Raw genomic sequence first — 18,122 nt, forward strand, 5'->3', positions numbered from 1 at the left:
AGTCTAGATGGGCCAAATTCTGGAAGAGTCTCTTCCAACAAAAATATCTGAAAAAGCATTTTGCATATCTTTTCCCGATATATAGGGTACATCTAAACTGCGAGGATCTGTCACTGAGACTTACTGGCTGAATCTGATGACACACAAATAAGATTTTGCTCCCATCAAACTTGAAGCTGTTAATAACTAGAGAGAGCCAGAAATGTTCCTAACACTTTACTAAACAAATACTAAGCAAGATCCCTCCCCGGAGAGACTGAATATCAGCACAAAAACAGTTATAGACCAAAAGTTAGAAACAAAAGCATACAGATCTATCATTATTGAATAAGGATGTAAAAACATTTTTTAAAAGTAACCAGCTCTGTTGTATAAGGCTTACATTGCAGAGCCAGCTGTGCAGCTGGCTTCCCAGAAACCGCTCATGCACACTAGCTTCCAGCCCCACTCCCAGGAAACAGGCTCCGCTGCAGGCTCAGCAGTATAAGCTTTATAGTGCAGAACCCATAGTGCAGGGTAGCACCTGGCTTTTGAGAGCACAGCCAACAGCAGGGAGCTAGCACCTGTTGGCGGGAGTTTTACTACAACCGGAACTAATAAGCTGATGCTTATCAATTAAATGGTTAAACGGTTAAACTCTTACATCCCTATTATTGAGATAGGTGAATGAAGGATTTAAGTGAATTGGGGTCTTAGCAGAGTGAGAAGGATTGGTGACAGGTAGTGAGAAGGTGCCTTTGATTTTATCTCACACAGCATTGACAGAATCAGCAGTTATATTCTTATCTAAGAGGCTGTCAAAGCCCAGCTGGAGTCTCAGCTCTCAATTGGAGTTTGCAAAATCAGCAGAGAGAGAAAGCAGTTGCATATTTATTCCTTATGAATCCAGTGTACTCGAGTTACATGTCAGAAGGTAGAGAAGATAGAAAAGCTATCTTCTGACATGTAACTTGAGTGCACTGGATCCATAAGGAATAAATATGCAACTGCTTTCCTCTCCCAAGCCAACTCCCTCCACCCAACCCCAACCTCAAAACATTCCCATATTCCAATCAAGAGAGGAGGTACACAAATCAAACCAAAGTCAGCCCCACCTAAACAGCTGTCTGAGCTGCATTATACGCCAGCAGGGAGCTATTTAAAGAGCTAGCATGGATCTGGGTTGCTGCAGGACAGTTCCTATAAGAAATTTTGAGGTACTTTCACCACTTTACATAACATTGCTCATGAAGCTGTGACCATAGTGGAAATTACCTGTTAATCTCTGACCACAGGTTCAGCTCTATAAATACACAAAAGATATGGTCTCTGCTCTGGGGAACTTACACCTTTGCTACATGGGGAAGTGTTACCAGTTTAACATCTCTCTTTGTGAAAAACCTTAGGCTCTTATGTTTACACAGCAGCGTTATTTCGGAATAACTGACGTTATTCTGAAATAAAGAGCGCATCTACGCTACAAGCCTTTATTTCAAATTAATGTTGATTTGGAGGATTTCTTACTCCAACTCATGGTAACCCTCATTTCACGAGGAGTAAGGGAAGTTGAGGGAAAGTGTTCTTCCTTCCACTTTCTGCTGTATAGACAGCACCAAAAGCCAAATTAAGCTATTTTGACTTAAACTACACAAATTATGTAGCTGAAGTTGCATAGCTTAATTTGACTTTAGCCCTGCTGTGCTGACTACTGTTTCCCAACCGCCAATCTGCAGCCCACTACTGGGCCGCGAACTGCTGGCTTGCTGTGCTGCGGCAGCTGTCGGAGCTCAAGCCAGCTATTCCTGGCAGCTAACCTCCAGCAGCCATGGTGGCTCAGGTGGTGGCAGCAGGAGGTGCCTCCCTACCACCTCCCCATTCTGCGCTTGGGGAAATGTGCTTGGGGAAGGAGAGGCGTGAAGGAGGAGGGAGGTGCGCACGCCACCAACAGCCACTCCCACAGCCTATGTAGCTGCTTTTGCCACCAGTGGCAGGAATAGGTGGAGCAGGAAGCGCTTCCCTCCCTCCTGCCCCCCCAATGGCGGCCGGCCAGGGCTCTGCACTCCCCTTACACCCATGGGGGTGCAAGACACAGTTGGGAAGGAGGGGGCGTGAAGGAGGAGGGTTGCTCTCCCTGCCCACATGACAGTAACGGCCACGCTCCTTAGAGGGGGCAGCCTCACTCTGGGGAGCATGGAGATGTGGGGGCAAATAAGTAATGGGTGAGGGCCTGGTGGGATCAGGGGGAAGAGAGTGTTAGCATGAGCTGTAGGGGTCAGAGGTTAAAGGGTCAAAGGGCATGGGGCGTAAGAGTGGAAGTCAAAGGGTATTAGGCACTGGGGAGCAAGGGGCTGGGTTGAAGCTAGGCAGTCAGTAACATTTTATATGTATATTTATTATGCAAATAATGAATATGCAAATAAAATGTTATCAGTCCACCAAACGTTTGTGAATGGGTTTGCCAGTCTATAGCGTTAAAATGGTTGGGAACCACTGGGGTAGACATATCCTTATAGAGTATCCACAGTGGGTATGTGAGTGAGAGGGTTATACTGGGCCTGGTCTCTAAGCAGGTTTTGCACCAGTAAAACTAGGTCAGTTAGGGGTGTGATTTGTTACAAAACAATTATACCTATACCTTTATTGGTTTAAATTCATACTGTAAGTTAAACCAGTGTAACTTTCTCATGAGAACAAATCTCTAGCCCAAAAAACAACAAGTAGTCCTGTGGCATCTTAGGGCATGTCTACACAGCAGGGCTGAAGTTGAAATAAGCTACGCAGCTTGAGCTACATCACTTGAGTAGCTTAAGTCGAAATAGCTTATTTCAACTTTTGGCGCTGTCCACACAGCAGGAAATCTGAGAAAGATCACTCTTTCTCCAAATTCCCTTACTCAGAGCCACTTAGGAGCAGGCCATCATTTTCAAGGGGCCACTGACAGATGGAAGCCTGCTCGGGACACACGGCAATTAAAGGGGGCCACGACCACATTTCGGACCGACCTGACCCTTTTTTTCCTTCTCTCAACAACTTCTCCCTGGTGGATGCCCAGGGCCATCAATTGGTTAGGACCAGCCCTGCCGTTACTCCTCACAAAATGAGGGTTACAGGAGTCAAAGTAAGAAGTCCTCCAGCTCGACATTATGGCAAAATAACTGCTTGTAATGTAGACGCGTACTATGTTATTTTGGAATAACATGAGTTATTCCAAAATAACACTGCTGTGTAGACATACCCTTAGAGACTAACCAAAAGATACTTTTAGTCTCTAAAGTGCCACAGGACTACTCATTGTTTTCAAGTTATAGACTAACACGGCTACTCCTCTGAGACCTTTAAACATGCTCTAGCACTATTGTAGTACAGCTACAATAGTACAACCCCTCCAGTGTGGACACAGTTACATCAATATTAAGATGCCTTACCCCACTATTGCTTATTTCCGTTTCCTGATGGGAATAAACCTTTCTGGTATAAGCACCTTTATATAGGTTGGACCTTCCTGGTCTGGCACCTTCAGGACCTGACTGGTCCCAAATAAGGGCTTTTGCAAGATCAGGGGTAGTCATTTCTGGCCCCCCTGCTGCCGGCCCCATCCTTTGCCCTTCTACCCCACTGTCTTGATAATAGGGGGTTTGTTTTATGTAGGCAACCTAATAACCCGCACCTTTATTTTTTTCACTCCTGCTATCTGGTATATTGGGCAAGCAAGGCATTTCAAGTAAAGGGGACTGCATGGAAAGGGCACATGAAGAGAACAAGGAAGGAAGGATATAATGAGGGAAGCTATCTGATATATGTGGTGAAGGAGACAAGGAGGAATGGGATAAAACATGAGACACAGGAAGCAGGGGTGGCACTGGGGAAAGTCAAGGCAGCAAGGAGATGCTTTAAATATAACTCTGCAGCTGAGCACATCTAACTGAAGGAGCAGCATTGACATGCAGATAGCAAGCATGTGAAGTGCTGCAAAACAGAGTTTGTACATGGCTGTGAAGTGAGGGGGCAGCTCAGTCCTCACTATTCCAGGGCATTAACGCCAAACAGTACATCACGCATGGCACTGCTGCATGAACGTGCCATGAAAAAACCTAGTGTAGAGTTTATACGGGAGTCTCTGAGAAAAGCACTATGGGAGTCTCAGAGTTGCCCCAATGTCACAGCTTTACCTGATCACTGCACTGATAGATGTTTGCCATGCTCAGCAATTTCTTCTCCTTCGTTTTAGTGAAGGAAAATCTATCACAATAAATAAATTAATTAAATAAATAATCGTGGGGACAGGACCACAGGAATAGCAAGCGCAGCTCTAACCCAGTGCACAACAAGATACCTGTGTTCCACCAACTCCCTGAACATGGCAGTCTCTTACTTGAGGGCCGATATGGCTTCAACCTGCCTAGGTAGATATCTACCCAGAGCACAGCCCATAGGAATAACTTTTGCTATGGTACCATCCAAGTTCCAGGAGACAAGATAGCAATTACAAAAGTCAAACCCAGACTCTCCTATACTGTATACTCAAATATTTAAAAAGAAAAAACTACATAACTTACCTGGCTGGGTAACCAATCATTAAGAGCTGTAATTACTTAAATATTACAGGGAAACAAAGAACCTAGAATTCCAGGTTTTACAGGATCAGGCCTAATCAGTTTAATGACCTTTAAAAAAAATTCCAAGCTTTGTTACTATCCCTCCAGCTACAATTCACTTAAACAATTAGTCCTTTCTACATCTGTTGCATGCATTTGCTGCACACCACTCTGCAGGTGACATACAGGAAAGAAGGGAAACTGTTGTGGGGACAGAATGGTGAGGAAACTTTGCAGATGCAACAGAAGCTCACTCGGATGACTCAGTAGAATCTCCAAGTTCAATCCCCCATTCAATCACTGAATCCTTGCTTCTGACATAATATGCAAAGCTTCTTGTTTCTATCCAGGCATTTAGATTGGCCTCCAGCACCACAGCAGCATTTCAGGTGTGATAATCAGCTGGGAAAAGGCTGCCTTCTTTTAACAGGTAGTAGGTTTAATTATTCAGATTCTTTCCATAGTGTCTAGTCATTGGCTGAGCTTCACATCAGAACACAAAAAAGCTTCTAAAAATGTTTTACAACATGAAGATTTTGAAGCTATTCATCAGAACTTTCTTTTTACATCCAGTAGATGTCAGCACAAAGCCAGTGTACACTGTAAGCCCCCTGATTCCTTAAATAACTTTTCTCTATATTTAAACCCCTCAGAGAGTAGTTTAAATCAGTGGAGACCCCTGCTATGAGGCCTGTGCTCTCCTCCCTATGAATCCCTGCATGGGAAAGAACAAATATGGGAGCAATAGATCCACTGCATGCTCCCCACTCTCTTTTAAACCAACATGCAAGGACAGTTCCACAGATAGCAGCATAAAAAAGCCAGTAGAACATGCAATAGCTCCCAAAGCACCTACCATCTGGAAGGAGAAGAAATGCAATCTGGACCACTCATGCTCAATGACCTCTTAGGGGCTGTAGGTGGTTGTCTCCAGATTTAAAAGGGGAGCTGCCAGATAAGCATATTCTGCAAAAGACCCAATAAGATGGGGGAACTCGGAGTAGAGAATCAATTGGGGCTGAGCAGGTCTGGTTGCTGTGTGACTGGATATAATGAAATTCCTATCTGTGTGGGATCCAGGGATTTGTAAGAAGTCCTGAGACTGCCTCAATTATCACCTGATGCGTTTTATATGGCTGGGATTTTTACAACTGCCTTTTAGTGTGCTCTGCTTTGGCATATTGTATACAAACAAAATCCAGATTCCTTTCTTGCCTGCCTGGGATGTGCATAGGGCTAGCCATGCTTGTCAGGGGAAGCCCTGACAGCCTGCCTCTGCCGAGATGAGAGCAGAGCAGGGAACAGTAGGCTGCCCTCTATAGCCTACTTCTCTCCAGATTCTAAATCAGTTCTGCTAGAAATATCATCATCTTACCCATCCCTGTTCATGCTCCTCCCCTTGGGGTGAAAAAGGTTGCACAGAGCAAGGGTGGTTGACCAATTTGCTGTAGGGCAGAGGAGCTCAGACTTCATATAGAAATTCCTGCATTCAGGGGAGCAGAGCTTCCCTTCCCAGCAGATCAAAAGGAACGATGAGGTTGGGAAGCCAGGCCCTTTGAAGGAGGGTTAGTAAGAAATATCATAGTGTTTCCTGGACCCCTCTTGCAGCAACTTCTCATGGGGGAAAGGGAGAATTGCATCCAACACTGGTACTTTCCAGGTGCACAGCGAGATTACGTGTAGGCTATGTCTACACTATGAGCTTCTTGTGGAACAGCAAATGCAAATGGAGCGCTCATTTGCATATGTTGCACTCATTTGCATTTCCTCTTCCTTTCCCTTTTGCACAAATGGTTTGTGTGCAAAAAAATGTTGTGTACATGGTGCTTTTTTGTGCAAAAGCCCCCTTTTGCACAAGAGCTATTCTTCCTCACTTTTTGTGCATGAGTCTGGGGCATGCGGTGGCTAGCTTCCTGAGGTGTAGTGTGTGTCTACTGCAGATACAGTCCATATTGTTATCTGTACTTTGTGTTTCTATCAGGGCAGAGCTACCAGGGATCTTTAGTGAAAGGATTTGGGTGGAGGAGCCAGCAGAAAAGTGAGCTATGACTGTATGTATAGGTACCAGAATTAGCAGCCAGCTTCATCCCTGCAGCACTAGGGAATAGTCGGATCTCCCGAAGGAAAGGCCAAAGGACACAACAGATGCACAAATTAACCCTCCTTATCCTTCTGGCCCAGGTAGAGGGCAGGGGCATCCAGCCCCTCCATTACACATTGATGACAGGCTAGACTGTCTGGGCTAGACATTAGCATTGTGTTTTCCTACTCCGGGTCCTCCTTGTTCCATACAGAGCTGTTCCCTACACTTTTTAGTGTTGTTGAACCTGTTTTCATCCATATTCAGTGTGTAATGTGAAATCTCAGGGGGTGCCAAGGCAGGTTTTTAAGACAGCATGATAACATTTTACTCTTTATTTAAAAAAAAATAAACTGGTCTCCCCCGCTACCCCAGAGCCCCTCATCCCCAGCACTCCTCTCCTTGGAGCATTCACTAGTGCAGTCTCTGGTGACTGCTGACATGGAGGCAGGATTCTTGTGTCACATAGACCCATGCGAGCATCCCAGTGCAAAGCACAGAACAGGAACTGGTGCCAATTTGCAAACGCTTCCCTTCTCCATTGATCCAAGATTTCACCTCCCCAAAGATGCTTCCTGGGGTTCTGCCACATCTGCACCGGGGCCACATCCTAGACATGTGACCCTGGGCCTGGCCCAGCAGAGCCTAGAAGGAGGAGCAGGAATAGCTGTAATAGTCTGTGTCCCTCCTGTGAACCAAAGAGTAAACCCCGTGGGGTCTCTGATTTCTATCTGTGGAGCCTACAGGCTGCATGTCCTTGTGGCTGGGCTCAGTGCTGAAAGCGTGGGGAGCTGATGTGAGGCTGGTGGAAGGAGTGTGTGGCATATAGCACCTCGGGGGGTGGTTGGGGCACCGTGGTTAGGATGGAGCAGAGGGGCTCGTGGGAGCTCAGCATTGAGGTGAAATGTTTCATTTCTTCCGTCAGCTGCTTGATTTCCCTGCGCAGAGCAGCGTTCTGTCTCTCCAAGTCTTCGCTCTCCTGAGGACACAGAAGCAACAGGGGCTTAGAACATAAGAACGGCTATACTGGGTCAGACCAAAGATCCATCTAGCCCAGAATTCTGTCTTCCAACAGTCACCAATGCCAGGTGCCACAGAGGGAGTGAACAGAGCAGGGAATCTTCAAGCAATCCCTCTCCCATCACCCATTCCCAGCCTCTGACAGAGACTAGGCATACCATTCCTACCCATTCTAATAGTCATTGATGGACCTAACCTCCATGAATGTATCTAGTTCTTTCTTGAACCCTGTTAAAGTCCTGCTCTTCACAATCTCCTCTGGCAAGGAGTCCCACAGGGAAACTGTGCGCTGTGTGAAGAAAAACTTCCTTTTGTTTGTTTTAAACCTCCTACCTATCAATTTCATTTGGTTACCCCTAGTTCTTATGTTAAGGGCACAAGTAAATAACTTTTCCTTATTTACTTTTTCCATACCAGTCATGATTTTATAGACCTCTATCATATTCCCCCTTAGTCTCCTCTTTTCTAAGCTGAAAAGTCCCAATCTTTTTAATCTCTCTTCATATGGGATCCGTTCCAAACCCCTAATAATTTTTGTTCCCTTTTCTGAACCTTTTCCTAATGCCAATATATCTTTTTTGAGATGAGGCGACCACATCTGTACACAGTATTCAAGATGTGGGCGTACCATGGTTTTACATAAGAGGCAATAAGCAGGGCCGGCCCGAGTCCTTTTGGTGCCCTGGGCTCGGGTGCGTGGCACCGCCCCCGGGCGCATGCGCAGGCCTGCCCGTGGGGCGCGGGCTCGCCCTCCCCTCCCCCCGGAGCTCATGGCATATGTACTGTATAGCCCGGCCCAGCCAGCGCTGCTGGCGCACGCGCCGGGTCATGCAGGGCCCTGCAGCCGTGGGGGAAGGGCACTGCTGGCCGGCACTGCGGGAGCCGGGCGCACGGCTCCTGATGGCAGCTGTCAGGGACACTGCGCGCCCCTTACAGCTGCCATCAGGCGCCCCTCATCGGTTGGTGCCGGGCAGCTGCCCAGCTCGCCCATGCCTCCGTCCGGCCCTGGCAATAAGATGTTCTTTGTCTTAATCTTTATCCCTTTTTTAATGATTCCTAGCATTCTGTTTGCTTTTGGACTGCCACTGCACATTGAGTGGATGTTTTCAGAAAACTATCCACACTGACTCTAAGATCTCTCTCTTGAGTAGTTATAGCTAAATTAGTCACTATTATATTGTATGTATAGTTGGGACTATTTTTTCCAATGCGCATTACTTTACATTTACCAACATTACATTTAATTTGCCATTTTGCTACCTAATCACTTACTTTGGTGAGATCTTTTTGAAGCTCTTCACAGTCTGCTTTGGTCTTAACTATCCTGAGCAATTTAGTATCATCTGCAAATTTTGCCACCTCACTGTTTACCTCTTTCTCCAGATCATTTATAAATAGGTTGAATAGGATTGGTCCCAGTACAGACTTTGGGGGACACCATTAGCTACCTCTCTCCATTCTGAAAACTTATTCCTACTCTTTGTTTCCTGTCTTTTAACTAGTTATCAATCCATGAGAGGACCTTCTCTCTTCTCCCATGACAACTTATTTTACTTAAAAACCTTTGGTGAGGGACTTTGTCAAAGGCTTTCTGGAAATTTAAGTACACTATATCTACTGGATCCTTTGTCTACATGACAGTTGACCCCCTCGAAGAACTCTAGTAGATTAGTAAGGCATGATTTCCCTTTACAGAAACCATGATGCCTTTTCCTCAACAAATTATGTCCATCTATGTGTCTGACCATTTTATTCTTTACTATAGTTTTAATTAATTTGCCTGGTATTGACATTAGACTTATTGCTCGCTAATTGCCAGGATCACTTCTAGAGCCCTTTTTAAATATTGGCGTCACATTAGCTATCTTCCAGTCATTAGGTACGGAAGCTAATTTCAAGGATAGGTTACAAACCACAATTAATAGTTCCACAATTTCCCATTTGAGTTCTTTCAGAGCTTTTGGGTGAATTTGGTCTCAGTGATTTATTGCTGTTAAGTTTATCAATTTGCTCCAAAACCTCCTCTAATGACACCTCAATCTGGGACAATTCCTCTGATTTGGGAATCTCCCTAACATCCTCAGCCATGAAGACTGAAGCAAAGAATTAATTTAGCTTCTCCGCAATGACTTTATCTTCTTTGAGTGCTTCTCTGGCATCTCAATCGTCCAGGGGACCCACTGATTGTTTAGCAGGCTACCTGCTTCTGAAGTACTTAAAAAACATTTTGTTATTACTTTTTGATTTTTTGGTTAGCTGTTCCTCAAACTCCTTTTTGGCTTTTCTTATAATATTTTTAGACTGAAAAATAGGTTACTGTTCCATCTGCAGAGCCATCACAAGGGTGAGGAGAACCCTGGCAGACAAACTGTCTAAGCAGTGTGTCCAGATGAGGTAGGGCAGATGGTATGTTTACAGTGCAGCAACTGGAAGACAGCTGAGTTAGTGCTCAAACTGTGAGGAAGATGGTTCCCATCTATGTTATTATTATACATGGCTATTGCTGGGGTGCCTAAAGGCAGGCATTATATATGCATCTAGGAATATAAATGACAGTCCCTGGCCCCAGTGAATTTACAGTCCAGGAGAACTGACATAATAAGGAGATAAGACTAAAAGGCTATTAGCCGGGGGTAAGGAATGGTGTCCCTGGCCTCTGTTTGTCAAAGGCTGGAGATGGATGGCAGGAGACAAACCGCTTGATCATTGTCTTTGGTCCACCCCCTCGGGGGCACCTGGCACTGGCCACTGTCGGGAGACAGGATACTGGGCTAGATGGACCTTTGGTCTGGCCCAGTACAGCCGTTCTTATGTTTTTTGTTCTTAAGACAAATGGGGTGTGAATTGGGGGAGGGGGAGGGGGAGGGGGAGGAGGAGGACAGGATAGGACACAATTTTCTGCCAGTCAAAAGCAATGATCACAATTCACCTCCTGCCTAACAATTCACAGGTTGCAGTTTCTGGTGTGCTTTACAGAAGAGGCAATTTTGAAGGGACGGGGGGGGGGGGGGGGAAGCTTGAAAGAAGATAAGGGGATGGCTTTACTGATCTGTCTGTCTGTCTAACAGCATCTTTCATGTGTATGACTGTCTCTATAGTAGCTCAGTGCTGGCTTCCTCCAGGAAGTGGCTGGAGAGTATCTAGGGGAGGAGAGGTCAGAGCCCTTCATCTCACTAGCCTGGAGAGTTTCCAAAGTGACACATTTCCTGTAACTTCAGAGAGGCACTGTATTCTGGGCAACCCCTACTCCACCCCCAACCAGGGGTCCTGCCATCGAGCCAGTGACATTCTCAGCCCTCAGCCACACTCTCAGCCCCAGCAGCTGCTTACGAGAAGTGACAGCAGCATATTCCCCGCCCAGGCACTCACAACTCCCTCTCACGCACATGCCTCCCAGGCCACATCCCGACCAGAGACAGATTCGCCTTGGGGGAGGGGATGGTAAATAACCGCCGTTATAATCAGAAATAACCAGAAAACCACCTGCCACAGGAAACTTGTCATTGCCATGGTAAGACAAGACTCACTGCTTCCTGCCAGTGCCTGGGGAACCAGCCGTATGGCAAGGAGGGGGAGGGACATTGAAGTGACAGAAGAGGGAAACTGAGGCCTCAGAAGAAAAAAAATGAATAATAATGGTGGTGCTGATGTACAGTCCTGCCTAAAGGTATCCAAAGCACATCACAGACTGTATGCCCCCTCACCTCACTGCCACTGAAATGCATCTATCGCTAGCGTGGAACCCTCAGCCACTGAACAGCACCTGGCAATGCTACTCAATAGTTTGAGACAGGACTTGAAGAATCCTGTGCCCACTTAAACAACGGGGGGTTGGGGGGAGGGATTCGGCGAGGCAGAATGTGGGAACTTAACTAGGCTACTGGGGCACTGAGATTTTATGGACAGTGCTATGAGAACTTGAATGACTGTTCATCATGCCAAGTGGCCTCCAATGGTTAAATAGCTACCCTCATCCAAAACAAAAGCAACCCGCCACAACTCTGCTCATCCTTCTGGGATTGCTAGTGACAGGAACCAGCTTTATAAAGGTCCCCTTGCTTCAGTAATGGGACATCTAGCACTAGTTAAACACACCACCAGATATTAACCGCCACAGCAGGACCTTGCAGAGAGGAGAGGGGATCTCTCAGACCCCGAGTCCCTCACAGCATAATGCTTCACAGACCTAATCAACTCTGCACTCGAAAGCTAACAACAAGCCAGTGTGAAGTTTGCATGTTATGGACTCATAGTGACTCACTTCACTCAAGCCACAAACCACTTTGTTCTGCACCAGTTAAAACTTCTGGGTCCTTTTTAAGTGATTACAGTGGCCTGAACTGACCACTAACCCTGGAAAGACCTGCTTCCAAGAGGCACTTTCCCAGCCAGTATGCCTACCAGAGATGAAAATGTCTGGGGATCCATTATAATCCAGAGACTGGAAACTATACTGGCAAAGGTTTGACAGGCATCTCTAGCAAAAAGGTGCAACCACATCTCTTTCCCATTCCTCCAGCTTCCCCTACCTATTAGCATCAGTTCTGTCTTAGCCAGGCTGATTTTAAGCTACTTTGGTCCCATCCACATCCCCACCTTTGCCAAATACTACAAAACAATAGATTGCATTATCAGTGCCATCTACATCATAGTTACATTGCAAGCCATATGCCTCACTATCTCTTCCAGGAAGGATGGCAAGGGGAACGCCATAGGACACAGTAGAGGAGAAGTCAGTACTCATTCCTGCTCTCTGGAGTCCCTGGGAGGAAATAACAAATCCACAGAGAGGCTCTCCCACCCTTGGCTGTGAGCTGCAGCAGATTAGTTACTAGCCTGGTGTCAAAGGACACTGACAGAGCTAATTAAATCATCATGGAGCAAGCAACACCATCCCTGTAATGAACCCACTACTAAAGCAGCATTGACGACTCCTGTGCAATCAGGATGTGGCAGAAGTGTCTCCAACATCACTTGTTCTATAATCTTCCCAAGAGTGGGGGTGTGAAGACTGCTAAGGTCAAGGGACAGCTTCTCAAGCAGTGTAAAGTGCAGTCTGGCTTCCTGCAGGGGGAGGCATTAATAACTCCCAACAACAACAGGCCCCACAGCCTCTCTGCTGCACTTCAACAGCCATGAGTGCCCAGGGTCCAAGCAGAAGTAGAGGAAAGCAACTTTCTCAATACATCTCAGATTTAGTTACACAAACACAACAATTCTGACACCACTGCCACAGCGCTGGCCATGCCTGCTACCTAGTGTTATGGGGTAGATGCCAAATTCCTTACACTGAGAAAAGTGGCCCAGGGCAGTAAACGGGAGCCAATAGCCCAGCCCTCCTCCCATTGCCCAGTCCTAGTGTAGCAATATGGTAAACTAAGAAAGGCAAGATGTATGCCAGATAATAGCACTGTACAAAGTATTCAGCTGTGGAGCTGTCTCCCAAGGGAATGGATAGGCGCTTCACTGCTGGGGACATTTAAAATGAAACTGGACAAAACTCTAGGAAAGCATACAATGAAGAACTATTCTCTGTAGGTGTCAGAGAATGGACTAGAAGAGACCTAATGGTTCTTTTCAGCTCTAAGCCTTGATTGTCCATGTCTTGGCACATTATATCATCATTAAAACCTATGCACAGCAAACATAAAATGCTACCAAGTCAGAAGAGCAGTGTTTTATGTGCTCTTTGCATGGATACAAAAGGTGACAAGAAATGCAAGACCAGGGAGTGTGAGGTCTTGCATATTTAGGCTTTTAGAGGATTTTTGAGAAAGTAATTCAAAAAAGGTAACTTGATAATTTAAAAAAAAAAAATTTTTAATGAATAATCCTGCAGCACCTTAAAGGCTAACAAAAAGTGTAGATTAGTAATAGAGATGTAGCCGTGTTAGTCTGGTCTTGCTGAAAAAAGACAGGACTATGTAGCACTTTAAAGACTAACAAGATGGTTTATTAGGTGATGAGATTTCGTGGGTTTAGGAAGTGGAAGCTGAGGAAGTGGGTCTGGCCCACGAAAGTTCATCACCTAATAAACCATCTTGTTAGTCTTTAAAGTGCTGCATAGTTCTGTCTTTTGTTTCAAAAAGTGTAGATGGTATTGTGAGGTTTTGTGGGTACAGCCTAATTCATGATACCATCTATATTTTTTGTAAGTCTCCAAGGTGCTGCAGGACTATTTGTTGTTTTTTAATTTTTTTCCAGTTACAGACTACCACAGCTACCCCTCTGAAATTTTTGATAATTTCAGGGCAAGAAGTAAAGTCTTGCCACAGATTAAAAACTGGGTGCAAATAGTAGGACTGTGTAGGCAATTTACTGCTCAGACAGCGGTCAATAATGGAGTCCCTCAGAAATCAGACGTAAAGCATAGCTATTCACTGTATTTATCAAATGAGTGGGAAGGGTAGTAACATTTGCTGATGACACCAAATTAATAAGACTGATCAAGAATAGGGATGAACTCCTGAGGGACCTCATAAGACGAGGTGACTAGGCAGAAGAAATTCGGAGTGGATAAGTGCAAAAGGAAGGAGCACATTGCTGGGTCTGAAATATAGGTGATGTCACCTGCCAGGGAAGGCATTTACTGCAATCAACAGCAATCAAAACTGCAAACAAAGGGGCCTCACCCTGTTCCCACTGCAGCAAGGGACAAAATTTCCATTGGTATGTGTGGGAGCAGGATCAGCAAGGTGTTATTACTGAATGGAGACTATTATGGGACAGACACATTAATGAAGGGAGGTACATTTCTCCTTCCACTCACCCAGCCCAGGATCCTGCACTCAGCTTCCACCACCTCATCCCCAAAAGCAGAAACTAAAGGTCTAGAGAACAGCAACATATGAGGAGAAACCTATAGGAGGGGCTTGGGCTTTCAAAAGCATACACATTTTCCATTTGGAAAGGAACATCTCGCTGCTCCTGGCAGGAGCACCCTTCAACTTCACTGTCCAGCTGCTGCGTGTGCTGCCATCCCATGCTATGCTGGCCCATGCGGTTTCTGCCCCTGCCTGAACTCAATGGCTCTGCTGTGTGTTCATCTGTGCTAGAACATGTCCCCTTATGTGTGCAAGGTCCCAGTGAGCCAGATGGACAGAGAATGGAAGCTCTTACCAAATGCAATGTGTCTGCTTTCTGGGTCTGCCTCTGTCGGCTCTTCTGAGCTGCAATGCGATTCTTCTCCCTTCTCTGAACTTTCCTCATGTCATCTGAAGAATCCTGAAAAATACAGGGCCTAGGAATAACAGACATCACCTCCACTATCACAGAAAAGCATGAGGTGAGGGGCACAGGGTTCAGAACAGACACAGGAGAACATTCTTCTCAGCACAGATCATCCCACCCACTCCTCTAGCCACATATCCCTGCCTGACACACAGCATCAATGCAAAACCAAGGTAGAGGTGCTCTCCCACTACAAGGATGTATGAGGCACTTAACAACCACTCCCTGTGATGTAATTCAAAATCTTGACATGCTGGTAGAACTGGCAAGTGAATATTCCTTTGTCTCCATGGGACAGGCTTGGACTAAAACCTGCAGAACCACAGGAGTCAGAGATGAAAAAATAAACCTGATGGATCACCCACTCCATGCCCCTACACATCACTTTTTTTATTCTTTGTGCCACAGAGTTTCTAGGGCTCATGCCAATGGGGCTCACACCTTTTCCCCTGGGAGATGACTCCACTGCCTGACTTATTTTGCTGCCAGGGAGTCGATCCTGGCATTCAGCTTGTTTTTTGTCTTTCTTCATTTCATTCTATTATTTCAAATTCCCATATGTCAATAAATAATTCCTCTTCTACTTGGGTTTATCTGTTTCACACATTTGCAGAGTTATGTCACTGCTTAGCTCAGGTACACAGGCTCAACTGTTTTATCTTTCCCACTGATTCAGTCACTCCAGACCCCTGATCAAGTTGTTTGTTCATCTCTGAACTCCCTGCATTTTAATGTTTTGGTGCTAATGTGATATTTGGAATCAGCAGAAATATTCAAGGTCACATTTTCACCAGAGTTATACAGAGAAGAGCTATGGCCTCCCAGCTCTGGAATATGAGGTTTCTTTGCTTGAAGATCTCACCCCTCAGCTTCAGTCAGCAGCCACTCTGGTTTTACCTTGCATTGCTGTTATTACTATGGAAGGTTTTCTGTTGAGAACTGATTGTCCCACTCCCCCTGACAGCTAAAACCCTCATCAGACCCTATCATCTTCTGTCTTCCCACTGGAACTGCTACCTCTCTGGACTCTCAAACACAAACACCACCTCTGTCCTCTGCTTGTAAAATGCAGCCTCTAGAGCTATCTTCCTGGATCAGTGTGTCCCTTTCCCCCCCACCCCCACTTTGTGATCTCTCTATTTCCTCAAATTTAAACCTCACATCCTTACTGTCAATTTCCTTCATCATCTGCTCCCCCCCCCAGCCAACATATCCAGCCTAGTCTCTTACCTAATCACCCTCTAGGCCTTTGCACTGAAAATGTCAGACTTGATACCCACTTGTCTACTCCCCCCTTGACTGCTTTTGTGCCCTGTTCCCTTCTTCTAGACACAGAGTGCTCTCCAAATCCCTGGCTGTTCACCCAGCACCACCCACTCAGTCTTTGTCTATAAGCTCCTTGAGGGCAAGGTCCTTCATATGTGGTGTCCTGTGCAGCACCATGTGGTTAACAGCTAGCAAACAATAAAGTTACTAATGCAGGTTTCCCAAAAAGAAGATGGAATAATCCGGGACACATTTTAATAACCCCATGGCAGATGTGCCACTGGACAGTGAGAGGAACACGCCAAAGGCCTTACTTAAAGGATCCCACCATACCACAGCATTGAAAGAAGCAAAGCCTATTGGACTTAACAAGACAGCGAAGGAGCAGAGAACAGCACAGACTAGACAAGGGTAGTGGAGCCTTTTCATGCCTTAAGTGATGTCTGATGACCTGGAAAGGATTTGGATTTAGAATGAGGCCCTCATGGCCATATATGAGGAGTGGGTAGGCCCAGAGCCCACAACAGGGACTCTGTAGAGATACTGACACTCTCACGTTACCAAGCTCCCAAGCTGCTGGATGCCTGGAGTTTGTGGAGTGGCCCCTGCAATCAGAACCAGGCATTTCAGGTGCCGCCCCTCGTGGCCTGTGCAAACGTGGTTCCTCTGCAAAAACACTCCTCACTCTATCTTGGTTTTAAGCTTGTTCCTGCACTGGGGCTTCCTGCTTAGCTCTCTGTAGCCTGGTTTATATGTGGGGTTTAGTTTGCACTAGCGCAAGCCAGGACGCTTTGCAAGTGCCTGCATAGACACGACATGGACCTTTAAAGCACAGTAATTCCCTGTTTGCTGCAAATTCTGTACTCCACTGTCTAAGTGGAGTGAGTGCACGTATGACTGCATTAGCGTGCTTCTTCCCAGGCTGGTTCCTAGTAAGCCCTGCTATTCTGTGCTGTGAAAACAGCCCAGGATGACAGCATGAGTGGAAAGAATTCAAAGTGTTACCTGTTTGCTAGGTGGGGGTGACTGGCTGAAGCTGCTGGAGTCGCTGCTGTCAGAGCTATGGGGCATGGCTCGAGTCTCCCTCAGCTCGGCGCCTCTTCTGCTTCCTCTGTGTCCTTGGTAATTGTGGTTTCCTTAGGCTTTTCTTCACCCCACCCCTCCCCTGCCACCTTTGCCTCTCTCCCTTGGTTACTTTCTTTGCTTCTTTCCCAGTCCCTCCCTTTATCACTTTGTCGCTCTCCTTGTGTCACTTTCTCTGCCACTCTGACCCAGTCCCTCCCTACACTTCTCTCCTCTGTCAGTGCACCTTGCCGTGATGTCTAAGGCTCCTGTGGTTTCTCGGAAGCAGCAAGGGACGTAAGCTGAAAGTCACATGGGCGGAAACTTTATGAAGAAGAAAAAAAGTTACATTGAGAAAAAAAACACACCATCTGGGAAAAACTAGATTCAAAATAGCTTGAAAAATCCCCGACACCTTCAGGCGGTTTGAGAAACAGCGACAAAGTTTCAAATGAGACAAACAACCGGGGAGAAAAAAAACCTAGCACGAGCTGCAAAACTCAGCCACTCAGAGAGGAGGCGGCAGTGCATGGAGCCACAGAAAATGCCAGGCGCTCATTTGTAAATGTAACAAATAGGGAGTTTGATCACGTGCCACGTGAGCCTTGGCTCCCCACTTGCCAAGGCCTGCTTGGGAAGTTCCCAGACCGACTGCCTTGCAGACCTCCCACCTTCTCTTCCATCCACCCACCAAACAGCTGAGGTCCCTAGAAGTGACGTGGTTTATAGGGGTGCTGGAGAGGACATCAAAACCATTAGCAAGTGCACGCACAGATCTTTGTGCAGATTGCTCTGCACCTTTGATATACAGGCCTCTGTGCATGCCAGATCCCCCAGAAGGGACATTGAGAACAGGGTGGGGAGATTATTAATATTGTCAAAGGCAGTTT

General features: G+C 46.1%; 1 protein-coding gene across 1 annotated transcript; it reads right to left on the reverse strand.

Moving 5' to 3' along the window:
- Window positions 1-944: 944 nt before the first annotated feature.
- Window positions 945-17,610, reverse strand: BATF (basic leucine zipper ATF-like transcription factor). Its single transcript, XM_006117771.5, has 3 exons — window positions 17,176-17,610; window positions 14,794-14,898; window positions 945-7,633 (listed from the first exon to the last, which is right to left on the reverse strand). The coding sequence occupies exons 1-3, from the start codon at window positions 17,239-17,241 to the stop codon at window positions 7,424-7,426; spliced, it is 381 nt and encodes a 126-aa protein (XP_006117833.1). The 5' UTR covers window positions 17,242-17,610; the 3' UTR covers window positions 945-7,423.
- Window positions 17,611-18,122: the final 512 nt, after the last annotated feature.

This window comes from Pelodiscus sinensis, chromosome 5 (assembly GCF_052426305.1).
Source record: "Pelodiscus sinensis isolate ZL-2025 chromosome 5, ASM5242630v1, whole genome shotgun sequence".
Taxonomy (NCBI): domain Eukaryota; kingdom Metazoa; phylum Chordata; order Testudines; family Trionychidae; genus Pelodiscus; species Pelodiscus sinensis.